This window comes from Rhinolophus ferrumequinum, chromosome 12 (assembly GCF_004115265.2).
Source record: "Rhinolophus ferrumequinum isolate MPI-CBG mRhiFer1 chromosome 12, mRhiFer1_v1.p, whole genome shotgun sequence".
Classification (NCBI taxonomy): domain Eukaryota; kingdom Metazoa; phylum Chordata; class Mammalia; order Chiroptera; family Rhinolophidae; genus Rhinolophus; species Rhinolophus ferrumequinum.
The window spans coordinates 53,564,473-53,579,824 of record NC_046295.1 but is presented as its reverse complement, the minus strand read 5'-3'; the positions used below and the strand labels follow the sequence as shown (position 1 = coordinate 53,579,824).

At 52.9% G+C, this 15,352-nt stretch overlaps 1 protein-coding gene across 2 annotated transcripts in view; it reads left to right on the top strand.

Annotated features, from left to right (window-relative positions):
* SHB (SH2 domain containing adaptor protein B) overlaps positions 1 to 15,352 on the top strand; it is a 133,700-nt gene that overhangs the window by 37,731 nt on the left and 80,617 nt on the right. For both annotated transcript variants that reach the window (XM_033123441.1, XM_033123440.1), the window contains exon 2: positions 7,710 to 7,830. In XM_033123441.1, the coding sequence (XP_032979332.1) occupies positions 7,710 to 7,830 (121 nt within the window). The remainder of the gene's footprint in view (positions 1 to 7,709; positions 7,831 to 15,352) is intronic.

Sequence of the window (15,352 nt, the reverse complement as noted above, 5' to 3'; positions counted from 1 at the left end):
AAGAGGCAAGTTCTGGGGTAAACAGAGGGTGGGGCCAGGCTCTGCTTCAGCAGCCTCCCACCTGGGACCCACAGCCATCTCCATGGGGTTAAACTGCAGGAGGGTGGGGGGTGGGGGTTGTGTGTGAGTGAGGCATAGGGGGGCGGTTAGGGGGAGCTATGCAAGTAGAGCTGACAGAAGCTGTAATTTGGAATGCATTTTTCCTGACAAGTTGGAGCCTGCAGGTGTCTAGGCAAGCAGCTGTGGCCGTGGGAGGGGCAGGACTGGAAAGACCAGTGGAGACCACTTGAAACACCCCTCTCCTCCTGACATGCAGGACAGGTAACTGGCTGGTCTGTAAAGGAGCATTTACAATAGAGTCCCAAGTCTGCACAAAGAGGTGGGTGGTGGCTGCCAGATGCAGGCTGCTCTAATAGTGACAACCGTCCCAAATGACTGAATCATGAAGTCCTGAGCTCCCTGCCAATGGTGGCGTGAGGGCAGAGCCCTTGACGTCCATGCTGAAAGAGGGACTTAGAACTTTGAGGGGATTCTGCCTGGCCAGTTCAGACCTTAGAGGAGAGAAAGGAACCAGTCCTAGGTGCTGTGGAAAAGTGCCCTCCCCACCATCTGATTTCCAAGAACTGCAGCTGAATGTGTGAATGCAGCTAATTAACTTCCTTACCATGTCAGAAATGATTTATTGGTGCACCTGTAAGGAGAGCTGGTCTGTGATGGTTAAAGCTGGAGATGGGGAAGTGTGAGCTGGGAGGTGCTTGCTTGTGTTCCACACGGGGTGTCCCCAAGCAAGGCTCTGTGGACCCCCCAGAGCCTGTGAGCCCTGGATGCCGGCTGTAGGTCAGCACCCTGCTGCCTCCCAGCACACGGTGGGGGACCTTGTGGGGACCTTGAAGGTCCCGAGAGGTTCTCTGCCTCTTAGCCAGGTGCCCTGAGTAGGACGTTCATCTTTCCGAGAGCATAAAAGGCTCTTTCACAGACATTTTTGTTTTTGTGGTTGAGAAATATGACAGCTGTTGTCATGCCTGATTGTAGCCAGTTTTCTCTGTGATCACTGGGGCCTTGACTGGGGTTTCTCCTCAGGTCTTTGTTTTTCATTCCCCACGAAATTTTCATTGCACAGAGATCCCAGCAGTTAGCTCTATCCTGGGCACAGTGGAGGTGCCACCAGAGCCTTTTCTTTCTAAACTGCTCACATGTCCCCAAACTATCTCCTTGTTTGCTCCTCCCAACACTCATGTGAAGCCGAGAAGGCAAATAGTTTTGCCCCATTTCACAGATGAATTGCGTGGGCTCAAAGAGATAGAGCAGGTTACCCAGAGTGACCCAGCAAGTGTGCAGTGGAGGCAGCTCTGCTCGTCTGAGCTGTCCCTGCTTGGCAGTGTCCTTTCTGGGGAGCCTCCTGCCTTTCTGTGTATTCGCACAGCCCCGGGCAGCTGCTACAGCCCATCTGCCACTGGTCAGCCTTGGGGTTTCAGAAACACCGCTCACCTCTTCCACTCTGGGGATTCTGCAAGCAGCCACTCACCTAGGTCGGCATTCCTTGAAGCTGGGGTGCTGCTGTAGGGTGCTGAATCTGCGCTAAGAAAACACGGAGCACAGATGTGTGGTAGCCAGTTAGCTGACCTCCAGCCAAAACAGGTGCCTGTCTGAGAGCCTCTGCTCACACTCCCAATGTCAGGTTCCCAGGCCGTGTGTCCCTTCATTGGCTGTTGATGTCCTTCCTCGCTCACTGAGCTGTGTCTGTATAGCTTCTGCGTCTGTGCAGAATACCTGTCCACTGCCTCTTCCCCAGGCAGCACCCTGGTCATTAGAAGCCTTTCCAGACCCCCAAATCCCATTTCATTAATGCCATCTTTTAGTTGGCATGGCAGCAGTTTTCATTGTGGGGAGATCAGTCCTGCCAGGGTGTCATGGTGGGTCCCAGAGAAGGACTAGGACTCACTGACATGACGGGGACAGAAGCACAGAGCCTTCTGACTGCTGTTGCCCCCTCATGCCCCGCAAGCCATTTGCTCACCTCAAGGAGTCCTCCTGACCCCCACTGTGAGGGAGAGGGCCAGGTTGTCTCTGCTCTAGGGGCTGTGTGGCTGCTGGGTTTCAAGCTGGCAAGCCAAGACGTAGCACCCTGGCTGTTCTTCTTCCTGTGCCTCCTACCCCCAACACACAGCTGAGTGGCAGGGGCCGGTCACATACCATACCGCGTTTCCAGCCAGGTGAATAAGGTGTGTTGTTGAATTATGACAGTCAGTACTCGCCTGCAGCCTTGCTAAGGCCAAGAAAAGGTGTGTCTCGTCTCAGCTTTTCTTTAAAGTGGCTTGAGTGCAAAAGGCTTGGTCTTACCTGGGGCTCCTGACCTTTCTGAAATGTGCCCAACACTTTGCGGGCATATAGAAAGGTGATGGAGGAAGACACAACTTCATCAGTTACTTATCAGATTCCAGATTCCCAAAGAGATCCGTGCCCCCAAACTGTTTAGAAGACTAAGGCACAGTCTTAATGGTGAAGTGAAGAGGAAATGGTCCCACTGGGATGGTGTAGAACAGTCCCAGGTGTGTGCCTATGCGGTTCGCTTTGGAGTAGAGCAGACAGAAATCATGGGCCTGGGAAGGATCCAGGACCTCATGGGGCGCCGCCCCCTCACTTTCCAGGGAGAGGAGAACAGCGCAGAATGGGGGAGATGTAGCTTGCCTCATCTAGCAGACGCCAAGCTGGGGCAGCCCGAAGCTGCCAGTTCCCACAGACAGCAGAGCACTTGGGGCTGATTTTATGGCTCGGAGGCGGAGGTCCCGTGGGGTCATGGGGACAGTGCAGGTCTCCCACTCCTAGAAGGTGACAGCTGCTCTACCTGTCTGGTCCCTCCTTTTTAGCAGGTTTGAGTGATTTTTAGCAGGGATGCCTCTCCACAGGCCACCCGCCTTTCCTGGAGCCCAGGATCTTCTTGGAGGATTTGCCGAGCGCCAAGTAGAGTTGGCCTGAAAGGGTCTATGCTTTAGAACAGAGAGGCTTGCATGTCCTCACTGCCAGGACCAGCGTGGGGGCCTGGCTCCCCTCACTGCGCAGGGCAGCAGGGTCTTGCCTGCAGACGCCTCTGGCCCCTGCTTGGCCACGTTGCTCAATCTGGGGCCAGCCCTCAGGAGTGCACAGAGGTTGCCATTCCTTTCACGTCTTAGATTCTGGAGATGGCCCAAGGCATGTTGGGTCATCTCTAACTCCAGTTGACTCCCAGGGAAGTGAGAGAGCTGCATTTAATACCCACTTCTTGCTGCACTTTAACGAACAGGGCTGAGAAAACAGCTGGGAAAAGTGAAATTCCAGAGTAATATCTGGAGGCTTTGCTTTAGATTAGTGGGGGAGAGGGCTGGCTCTAGCTTAACATTTCCTAAACTTTCCTGATAAAAATCACCTGGGTTGCTTATTAGATATACACATTATTGGGTCTAGGTATCTGTTTTTTTAATAAGCGTTCCAAGCCATTCTTATCTTCAGGCAAGTTTGGGAGACAGTTTATCTACCGTGCCAAAAATAGCCTGTGAAGAAGAGTGCTTTTTAAAAAGTTTAGGTGTGTATGTGATACATGAAGAAGTTTTCCTTGTTTGAAAAATATGTTAACATTACAGACAAGTCTCCTTTGATTTCCTGTGACCACCCCAATCTCCCTCCTCCGAGAGGAGGTGTCAGTTTGAAGCGTATGTTTCCCCAGACCTTTTCTTTGCATTAGACAGGCAGGTTTCTGTTTCATTTTTCCTAAACAAGCGTCCTGTTGTTAATCTATCGTACCTGCCTTCCTTTCATTGCAAGCTGTATCTCACAGAACTATGTTAGTGCGAGCAACCGTTGGTTTTTTTTTTCTTTTTTTTTTTCATCTGCTGCATAATATTCCATAGCATGGAACTAGCACAGTTTATTCAGCAGTTCCCATAGGGACATAGCAGGTGCTTGCAGTTTCTCATTATTACTTGATCCAGTGAACACCCTTCCTTGCCCACGTCTCCTTGTGTACATTTAGGAATAAATACCGAGAAGCGAAGTTGCTGGCGTACTCCATGTACAGTTTTGGATTTCAGTGGATTCTGCCAAAAGCTATCTTTCAAAGTGGCTCTACCACCTCTACCTTTTCACCAAGAACATGTAGAGAGGACCCAGCTCTCCACACAGGTCCAGCTGTCTCGCAAAAGCGAGTGGACATGTGGCCACGTGGCGACACCCACCTTCCTCTAGTACTTCCTTTTGGGGGTGAACAGGAAGACGACTTCCCATCACAAAGCTAAATCCCCAGGGTAAAAACACCAGGGCCCCAGACGATGGAAAGGAGTGAGCGCTTCCACCCAGCAGTGTGTGTGAGACAGAAAGGAGGCATGTGGTGCTAATTCCCAGTGTAGCCAGCGCACAGAGCCTGTCAGGGAGGTGGCGGGCGTGGTGGAATTCTAGAACCTTCTGGGCTGCAGTGAGCCATGTACAAAACAAGGGGATTTTGGAGAAGGTCTCTTAAGGATCCTAGTTTCACTGCTTTATGAACCCGTGAAAGTCCTTTAAGGGGGCACCAGGTTGACCTGGGGTCTGTCTCTAGTTTTGTTTGAAAGCCAGAAAAGGCTTCCTGGGGCTTAGCCATAACCTTTGGCTTCCTGCTGTGCTCAGCTCCCTAGTAGCTGGTAAGACCAGTAGCCTGGGTTCCCCTCAGCTCTGTGCCTGCCCGTGGGACCCTGAGCAGGCCGCGGGAAGGGGTCCAGTGTCCTGCCAGGTCTTTGCCAATCCAAGATCAAAGTCAAGGAAAACCTCTCGTGCCCAGGTGGCCTGCCCTGCAGAGAAGTCCCGCCTGGCTCCCTTTTGTTTGAAATTTCAATTACATTTGAGGGACTTTTCCCCTAACTGGGGCAGAAGCAACCCCAGCAGTAATCCAAGCCCACATCTGGGGAATCTCACTCTCTTTCTTTTAACGGAGAAAATCAGCAGCCTTTACTCAAGCCCCCCTGACCCAGCCATTCTGACTTAGAGTGGGCCCTGGGCAGCTTGGACAGTCGTCACACTGCCTGCCCAGTGCACGTGCTGGGGTCTTTGGCGCAGCGTACGTCACTCTGGCTAACTGCCCACTCAACTCTCTTAACACCTGGTTAATTTTTACTCCAAAAAACCCAGAACATGATTTTGCAAAAGGTCAGACAGCTCAGTGAGTGTTTGCCCAGTTTCAGGTTGCTCAAACCTCAAATTCCCTCCCCTCCACCCACCTCACTTTGAAGTTCGAAAGCAAATTGATTAAATATACATTTTAGGAACCTTCTGATTTGCTTCTTAAACTAACAGAATTCTACAGGTTTTTTTTGTGTGTTTTTTTTTTTTTAAACGGAAGGATTTTCAACTGTCAGCAGGTATAACTGGAACCATATGTCAGCAGAGACCAGGGGCTTTTCCTGGTTTTAGGATTTGTAAATTCTTATTGAAACGGAAGTAAGCAGGGCAGGCAGCTGGGGGCCCCGTGACAGCCCAAGCTCAGATCTCATTTTAATTAGAAAATACAGGTAGTGCCTCGTGAACCAGAGGCCTCCCAGAGCTCCCGTCCCAGGGCGAACAAAGATTTGGTTTATATCCTTGCAAGCCTCCGTGTTTGCAAATTACAGAGCACTTCCGAGAAGAGCTGGGATGTTGATTTCTAGATTAAAGGGACGGCAGCCCAACTCCCTACCCGGCTCTCCTCCTCCCAGCTAATCCCCCCAAATGATTTTGTTTTCTTGGGGAAATATTTGCTCCCTTCCTCTTTGCAGCCTAGATGGAGGATGTTCGTGTTGCAGAGACAGAAAGGAAGGCCAGGGCGGAGAAATGAGATGAGATATCCTCCACAGCAGCTCCATCTTTTTCTCCATTTGGACTGCTGGTCCCTTGAACTCCGAGACACAAAACCCTTCTCCAGAGCAGCGTCTGAGCTGTGCTGTTGGACAGGGGTTCACGTGTGTAATTTTCTCCCTGGTGTGTTCTGCAAATGGTAGAATAGAAATATCAAATGAAAGACATAGCCTGGGCTGGCGCTCCCCCATCCCTGTCTTTCTCCCGCCTGGTGTCATTTGAGCTCAGTGAGTCTCAAGAAAGGCCACGATTACCCTGTCAGCATCTGGAAGCTCCCCTGCTGGGATTGGGAGCCTGACCTGCAGCCGCGGCAGCAGCAGCCGCGGGGCTCAGATGGTGGGCACCCCAGCCTTGGGTCTTTCACTGATAAGCCTGTCCGCTGTTTGCTGTGCGTCCCATTGGTCTCCGGCCACATGCCAGTGACACGGCTGCTGCCCGCTGGCCTTCCTGGGGCATCACATTCCTGGCAGCTGGAGGTCACTCGCTTATCCTGGCTGGGCTGCTGCCACAAGCTGCCATTCACCCGGCAGACAAAGGGGGATTTTTCCCTTCCCCTGGGCTTACAGGCTCCGTAAATGCCTTACATTCCAGGAGCAGGGAAAGAGAAGAGGCTCCTGTGGTTTCTAATTAAACCCACCATTTAAATAACAATTCATGTAACCCCAAGGGTGCAGAGAAATGCTAACGCGCCCCCTCCCGAGAGGGGCAGCTTGGTGGCTCTGGTGGGGTGGCTCAGGGCGGAGGACCTGCCCTTTGCCAGGTGTGTGACCAAAGGGGCAGATAACTCAAAAGAAGTCACAGTGAGATTTGTGATGGAGCTAGGGTGTGTTGAAAGGGAACAGGTTTGGTGAGTTCCTGTCCTTTCTCTGGTAAGTGTGCCCCTCATGAAGGTCAGGAAGTAAGAAATGTGAGGGAAAAGGAAAGTTGTCATTTTCACACTTAGCCGCCAACTGAGAATTTTCACCCTTCTCCACGGAAAATGTGGAACTGTCTGTAAAGTGTTCCCATCCCAGCTTCTCACGTTCTCATGGGACTCCCCTCCCTGCCCCCACTGTCTATACCCACGGGTAACTGTCTATTTGTTGTGAATTTTGCTGTTTTCTGGATGCAGACAAGGAGGCTAGGAAGGGCTCCGGGAGCAGAGGGTCTGGCCACGGGTCTTGGTCAAGCTCCTCGCCCCTCTGGACCTCAGCTTCCCCATCTGTTGTAGAAGGCTCTTCCGATCTTCTGCTTCCAAGGCCCTTCGTTTCTGGCCCTGGCAGTCTCTCCGTCCATCCCTGAGCTGCTTTTGCGTTTTCACTGGGCCCATCTGGGGCCACAATAGTCTTTGCAGTGCGTTGATCTCACCAAATTGTTGTCTGATTACCCAAGGCGTGATTGTGTTCCAGATTTGGGGAGAATGGAACGCTGAACATAATCATCTCTAGACAAGCTCTTCTATGCCTCAGCCAGCACCGGGAGCTTGTCAGCGTTTCCAGGCTTTCTGCGATCTCCTTTCCAACTTTCCTCCATTTCCATTCCATTAAATTGAGCAACTCACATTCCCCACAGACACCCTCCAGGTTCTTGCCTCTGTGCTCCTCTCCCCACATGCCCTTCTGCTCTCACTTCCTGTGCCCAGAGCAGCCCACACAGCACGCAGTCTCCGCAGCCCCGCTCTTGCAGCGGGGCACGGCCGGCCTGGGTCCCTTTGTCACCCCTGTAAGAATTGGAGCTTTCTGAGGGTCCCCCCCGTCGTGTTCCTGCCTCCCCCTCCGCCTCCTTGCCGGTATGGCGCAGGCTCGGTTTCTGTGTGTTGGAGCAAAGCCTGGCTGTGAACAGAAGTGAAGCAGAAAGCCAACGGTGGACTCACCCTGCCATCTTCCTTCCTGCAGGTGATTATCGCTGACGACTACTCAGATCCCTTCGACGCCAAGAATGATCTCAAGAGCAAAGCAGGGAAGGGGGAGAGCGCGGGGTACATGGAGCCTTACGAGGCCCAGAGGATCATGACAGGTAAGCAGAAGCACCGCATGGGGCGCTCCGCTCAGCAGGGAGGTGAACAGGAGGGCAGACCCCAGCCAACCTCAGCAGGGGAGGGTTTGTGCTTTCAAGGTGCTGGTTGGAAGGCAGCACCATGTGGAATCTTCACCCCAGTTTTACCAGTTCGTGTTCTACCTACATCTTCGGGAAGAACCTGGCAGGGACAGTGCAGGTTCAGACACCAGGGTACCAAGCACAGTGAACCAAGACAGGGACAATGAATTCAATGGGGAGAAAAGGGGGTAACATTCTATCAGGAATTTCTGACTGAAGAAACATATAGCATTTGAGATAGAAACTGAACTTGGAGCCTCCTAGCAGCCAGGGCAAAAACATAGCAGGCCGGGTCACCTGGCTGTCCTTACCTAGTTGAAGGAGACAGACTGGATCCTTGGCCCCATAGGAAATCTTTGTTTTGGGGCTGGAAGCAGCAGAAAGTGTCCTGGTCTACCAAGCATGTTGATGGAAACACCGAGAGTTCCCCCTGTGGCTGTTTTCCTGTTGGCCCTTCAAGAAGACAGAACCTTGTCAAAGCAATTGTATGCGGCCCAGAAGAATGTGGCTGGGTGTGTAGTATCCTGAGGCCCTCTTTTTGCCAGGATAATGCCTGGACCATCTTTAAAGAATGAGTGGTTATCAGCTCTCAGAGTTATCAGCTATCAGCCCTCTGGGGACAGATCTGGGGTGGGGTAGGGTGGGGGGTGGGGAAATGCTAGCACCGGAGAAACCCACTCTCCTACCCCCCCATGGGTGCTGCTGGGGGCCAGAGACAGAAGAGGCCCTGTGTGGGTTGGCCCCCTCCGGCTCCTCAGAGGCAGGAGTGTAAAGTGCTGAAGAGTGCAGGAGGGTGACCAGGAGCATGGGGGAGCCACCCCTAATTTTGAGGCCTATTGAATGGGTGCCCTTTATGTCTTTGGGATACAGATGGCTCCTTCTGTGTCCCTCTTATTGTTTGTTTGTTTGGAGTTCATGCCTTTGAGCACTTTTTCTTGATTCCTCCTGAGTTGCAAGAAGGGAGGGAAAGGAAGGACATTTACTAGGCACTTAGTATGTGCTGGGCCCATGTGGAATGTAAGCCGGCAGGGCTGTGGAGGCCGCGTAGGACACTGGCTGAAGGGTCTGGGTGCGAGTCCACGCCCTGCTTCCAGAACTCTGCCTCCCGCTCCTCCTGTTCGTGGGAAGCGATTCTCTGGCCATCTGTGTGGCCTCCAGAACACCCGGCCACACTGGGAAGGGCCAGGGAGTAGTTGACCAGAGACTCGGGCCAAACTTCTAGAGGGCTGCGGCTCACACTCGCTCCCATCTCCCTAATCTCTCCTGGCAAAGCAGCTTCTGTGGGCAGCAAGTAGCCGAGAGCTGAGGGTGCATTTGGGGCTGGGGTCCTGAGGGAGGGGCAGCCTGCTCTTCTCCAGTGACTCAGGGAACCAGATCTGCTGGTGGAGTCCTCACCTCAGGAGGCGGTAACGTCCTCTCCTGTCATCACATCCCATTGCTCCACTGTGAAACACCAGCTGTGGCAGCACCAGAGGCTGGCAATGAGCTACGGCCCCGCAGTTCCGGCCAGTCTTGCGTCCAGCAGGCATCAGCCTGGGCTTAAAGGAGTACTGGTTACCGGAGTGACTTGGGGACACTGGCACATTCAGACGTTGTGGTAGCAAAGGATCTTCAAGCTCATCTAAACCCAACGACCCCATTTTACAGATGGGGAAACTGAGGTTAGGGAAGACGAGGGACTTGTTCAAGGACACATAGTAAATTGGAGGCAGACTGCCAAGTGTGGCCGGCGCTTGGCAGGGCAGTCTTTGGGGAGGAGCACTGAAGGAAGTGTAGTGTTTGTGTTTGATGCTGGGGTATCCGGGACACGAGGAAATGGCAGGAGCCATCTGAGGCTGGCTCCCAGGCTCTGTCCTGGGCCCTTTGACATACACGCCTCACCATGTCCCTGCAAAAGGAGGAGGTGTCTCATTTTATAGGTGAGGGAAACTGAGGACAAGTCCGTTCCCTGGGGTCACACAAGTAAAAGTGAGGGGCTCAGAACAGCATCTCCAGAACGTGGGATTGGGGGCTGAAGGGAGGTGGGGAGGGGACATCTGCTGGGAGCCTTTGTGGAGGCCCTGCCGCTGTCGGGCACCTTTGGAATGGAGCGGGGTTCCTCCTGGATGCTGCCGGGGACCTCAGCATTGAGTAGCCACTTAGCTGGGCAGAATGGCCATGTGGGACTTTGGCTTTTTAATGAGGCATACCCACGGGGACCAGGCCCAAGGCAGGGCAGTTTGAATTCAGCAGGTGCCTGTTAAGATCACTATGTGTTCTCTTTCCAAAGAAGCATCCTTGTATTTGCTACTCTGGGCCTTTTTCCTAGCGGGGAGGCTATGTCCAAATTTACCCACCTTTTGTGTTTTTAAGGAAATAGGTGATTTAACAGACTGCTTTCTGGTTGTAATGACCTTGCCCGGCTCCCTTTGACTGGGAATTCTTTGTGTATAACGTCACCAGCAGCTGATGACAGGGATGGGGGCTGGGTCCATAAATGTTCCAGGAAGCAGCTCACCGAGCTAATAGGAGAAGGAGGTGGGGGACAGAGATGGGTGCTGGTGATGGCAGTGGGGCAGGGGACTGGCACAGGAAAAGTTACGCTCATCCTTTTAGGGTGACGTTTTTTGGATGCTGTAACACTTAAGTGTATGTGTACATGAAACTTTTAATAAGAGGGCAGGCATGTTTTGTGCATAAGAATAACCTGCCAGGCAGAGCCTGCCCTCTCTGGCTGAGATGGTGTGTTTCTCTGTGTCGTGCAGAAGGAAGGAGCCCAGGCTGGAGTCAAGCAGACCTAGGACGGCCACTTGTTACCTGAATGACTGCTGCAAAGTTTCCCCCTGCAAAGCAGTCACCTTAGGGTGTGCAGTCAGTGCCAAGTGGCTTTTTGACCTTGGACAGCACATTCTGTGCCTCTGTTTTGACCTATTTATGGAATGATGGGTCAGTAAAAACAGCAGCAGCAGTGGAGGCAGCTGCAAAGCATCACCCTTGGAGGTGCCCATTGTACTGATGAAGAAACCGAGGCAGAAAGGTTAAGTAACCCATGCTAGGCAACCCAATTGGGTAGTCAGTTGTGGGACTGGCGGCTGAGGCCCTGTTTTAACCACCGTGCAGAACATTCTCTCCAGGCCCCAGCCCATCCTGGTGTGCTGCAGCTTGATTTTCAGACTCCCTAGCATAGCTGACATGCCTGTGATTAACGGATGAGATTTTGTGCTATGTGGTCTCGACTCCATGCAGCAGGTGGTGGGAGACTTTGGGAGGTGTGCTTTTGTGAACCGAGAACTTGGCCCAGGCCTGTGGGCTGTGGCTGGGATGGAGGGTGTGGAGAAGCACGCCTGTTTCCCCAGGGGCTCCTCCCACCCCCTCCCCTTTGTCTGCCTCTACTTACCTCTCCACAGACTCCCCTTCATGTCACCCGCAGGAATTAGGTTCTGGCTCCCTGGTGGAGGCTCAGCTAGCTTTCCACAGAGCCTCACAGCCTAGATGCTCGTGCAGGGCCTGGGCCTCACTGCCTGCCCCCATTGCCTCGTTCACTCCAGCAGCGGCTCCAGAGTTACCTCCGTAAAACCAGAGGGCTCTGTGGAACCCAGGTGGTAAGTCAGTGATCCAGTTCAAGCTTTCCTTTTTACAGGTAGGGAAACTGAGGCTCAGAAAGTCATAGTCCTTTTGAGGATTTTTTTCAACCCACTGAATAAATAATGAAGCTGTCCAGTATGGCAGCGAGTTGCTCATCCCTAAAGGTATCCAAGCAGAGGCGAGACAGCCAGTATTGGGAGAGGACATAAAGGGAGCTAAGTCTCAGGTGGACGGTTGGCTCAGGTGACCTCTGAACTCTGTGTCAACCTTGAGCTGCAAGGTGTCATGATTCACTGTGTGCTGTCTCATCGTTAGACATCCAGGACCAGCCCTCAAATGGAGCACCTGAGATCGACTCTGAAGAGGACAAGGTCTGCTTAGGGCCAGCGGCTTCCTTTCTCAGTGCCAGCCCGGCTCGTGCTAACTCTTTAGTCCTAGCTCCCCTTTTCATCTTGCTTGGCTCACCTTTCGAGGTCAGATTCTGGTCTTGGCCTTTTTCATGCCATCTGGGCCTCAGTTTCCTCGTGTATTAACTGAAGAGGAAGAATGAGAGCGCTTCTGGGTTTCCTGCCTGCCCCGGTGTCTATGTACTTGATGTCCCCAGGTCCGTAGAGCCAGGCCGCCTTCCTCCAAAGCCCTGCCTCACAGCTCACTCTTTGTCTCGTCCCCAAGTGTCCATCACGGGCTCGGGGGCGTCCGATGCATAGAGACCTTGCTGATGGGTGCCAAGGGCACTGGGCTCTGCGTCAGGCCCACGAGGGCGCCTGGGTGGGTCAGGAAGTGTAGCCTGTTGAGGGCTGCAGTGTCCTTCTGGTGAAACAGGGCACACACCGTTGACCTGAGTCTCGGGTGGAAGAACATGTGCGTGAAATTCTCACTGGGGGCAGAGGGCCTGTTGGTCCTTCACTTGGTATTTAGTTCTGTTGAATTCTCTGGCCAGTTCCTGTAGGGGAGCCTCTGCCCACCTGGAGGTGGGTGGCCAAACCAGCAGGACAGTGAAGCAGGAGGCCCTCTGGCCCTGTTCAGTACACTTGGTCACCTTGGCCCGGGCAGATGCCGTCACTGCCCCCAGGAATGTCCATGCAGCAGGAAAACAGGATGGACCCTGGTGGTCAGTGGTTGTTGCACGGACGTGAGCGGGTGACTCTCCGGGAGTTCAGAGGCTTCCAGTTTGGACAATCCAGGTGGGGTGGCAGGTGGGACATGGAGGTGATGAGAGCTGGTCTGGTAATCCAGGCAGAGGGAAGAGCTCAAGCAAAGGCATGGGGGTGTGAGACCTTTTGGTAGGAGAGGAGTGGTGGGAGATGAGGCTTTTGATAGGATGATAGGAAGAGCACATGGGACGAGAGCTTGTAAAGATTGTTTGGATCACGAAGCCCTAGTTCGCCTAAAGGCACAGAATATTCTCAGCGGGGATCCTTTCTCCCCAGAAATTCTTAGACGTACCCAAGGTGGTAATGGGGATGGGGATGGTGGTCGTTAGTGCCTGCAGAGGGCTTCTCTGTGTGCCAGGCACTGCTGCAAGCGCTTTCCGTGATTAGCTCAGGTCATCCTCACAAGGAGCCTGAGAGATGTAGGTACTTCTGTCAGCCCTATTTTATAGCTGGGAATACTGAGACTCTGAAATGTTAAGTGGCAAAACCAGGAAAAGCAGCGCTTCTGGAGCCCTGGCTTGCAGCTAAAACACTCACATCTGTCCTGTACTCCCGGAAGAGCTGCAGGAATAACTGGGAATTTTACAGTTACTTAGGCCCCCTTTTTATGTGTGACCCCACCCCCAACATCCCTTATAAAATTGTTCAAAGTGTCATCTCACAGGGTGAATCACACACACATTAATTGAAAGCATTTTCCCATAATTTTTAATCGTATAAGCTGTTATACATTAAAAAGTCTTTAGCCTGTTTTTATTATTAAATCAACTTTATAGCATAATAAGAGGAAATTAAAAGAAAGTCATTTCACACAGAACCCGCTGTCCTGAGGTGGCTGTTTTCCTTGCTCACAACTGTGTTCTGCCCTTTTTAACCCTTTGTGCTAGGTAGTAGGCATGACCACGTAGAACCAGTCACCGATTTTAAAGGTGGGGGTCGGGGGTGGCGCATATCCTTTTGTATTTTCTCGTCTTCCTCACGGCCTCTTCTAGCAGCAGCAGGCTTTCTGAGAGAATGGTGGTGGGTACCATGTTCAAGTCCAGTTCTGTGTTCCAATTCTGGCCTATTTGGGGAGGAAGGAGGCAGGAAATGTGGGTTCTAGCTCTGGCTCTGTCCTGGTCTGCTGTGTGTCCTGAGGCAGGTTGCTTTCCCTCTCTGGGCCTCAGTTCCCTCATCTGAAAAATCAGATTTTGCCTTCTTCCCTAGGTACCATGAAGGTCTTCATAAACCCTTAGGTTCCCTGCTTCTGTGGTCGCATTGGGCTTCTCCAGCTGTCCTGGTCAGGACTGCACCTCATCTGGCCCCCGCTTCCCCTAACTTCCACGTGTCACCAGCCCAGGTCTTGCCAGGTTGTGAGGAAGAGCCGGTCCTGGCACTCTCCCAGGAGCCTACGTGCTGCCCTCTTCATCAGGACAGAGGGCTAGGAACTGGAGGTTTACACCCTTCTGGATAGACAGGCTCCAGAGGCTCTTCCTGGAGCTGCTGTTCTTGAATTCTGGAATAAAGCCCCTGAATGCTTCTCAAAGAAGGGGGCGGTCTTTGAGTCCTAACCGTGTGTCAGCGAGGCCATCTCTGGCCACCCTACCTGAGATTTCCACCTTCCTCTTGTGTTCTCCATCATCTCTGCCCCCTGGTTCGAGGCTCTGCCGTGCTCCTGTCCTCATAGCTGGGAGAGTCAAGTTCCTTTCTGTCTGGGCCCCTGAGTCCAGGCCCTTCCCAGCTCTACAGTGCCCGTCGACTCTGCTCCCAGAATGTCCGTGCACTCGCCGCTTCCTTATCCAGTGTCCTCTGTGCAGCTCTGCTCCCCGACCCATCCCCACGCTCTTTCACTCCCCTTCAGCCAGGCTGCCTCTCACCCTCTGCAGGCCCCATGCCCCTTCCTGGTCTCCCCAAGTCGCCCCAGGCTTCAGCCTGTCCTGGTGGTCACAGCTCTCCCCTGGCTGGGGGATGGAACTGTTTTGAAGAGCAGCCCTTTCCACCCAGTACCTTTGTGCCTGAGGCCCCGAGAGGCCAAGTACAAGCCGGCCGAGGTTACACAGCAGCAAAGCCGCAGAGCGAGTCTCCTGACTTCTAACCTATGGCTCCTCAGCCTTGTTTTGAAACCTGCCCTTACACCTTCCTGGCAGATAAACGGCTTGGTCATGGACTATGTAGAGTTCCCTAGCTACTCTATCATTTACCAGAATGACTTACCTACCGGACAGGAAGAAGATAATCAAATGTAAATAGATTTTATATTAGTCACCCGATGACTTTCCTAATCTTGAGAAATAGCATGGCTCACACACCCAGTCTGGTGGTGCTTACTTACTGAGCTCCAGGCCCAGGGAAGTCAGGAGGGGAGAGCAGCAATTGGGGAGGAGAACATGAAGCCTGGGTTTCCATGGTGACCAGTGGGCCGGAAGCTGGCAATCACTTCCTGTTCTCTCACCCCATGGACCCTTGATACGGAGCTTGTCCAGCTTTTCAGGGAAGTTGCAACAGGACTGGACTAGGCCATGGAAAGCTGGATAGTCATTGACGCATACCTCCTGTGTGCCAGATGTCCAGTTCCTGTCCCCCGGCTGCCCCCGTCACGGGGGGAGGTTGACAAGGCCCCGACAAGCACTGATGTCTGCAGTATAAAACAAGCCAAGAAGAGTGACACTGGAGAAAGAACAGAAGGAAGGGGTGGTACAGCCTCCTGCAGGCTCGTGTGGGCTACACAGAGAAGGTGGCATTGA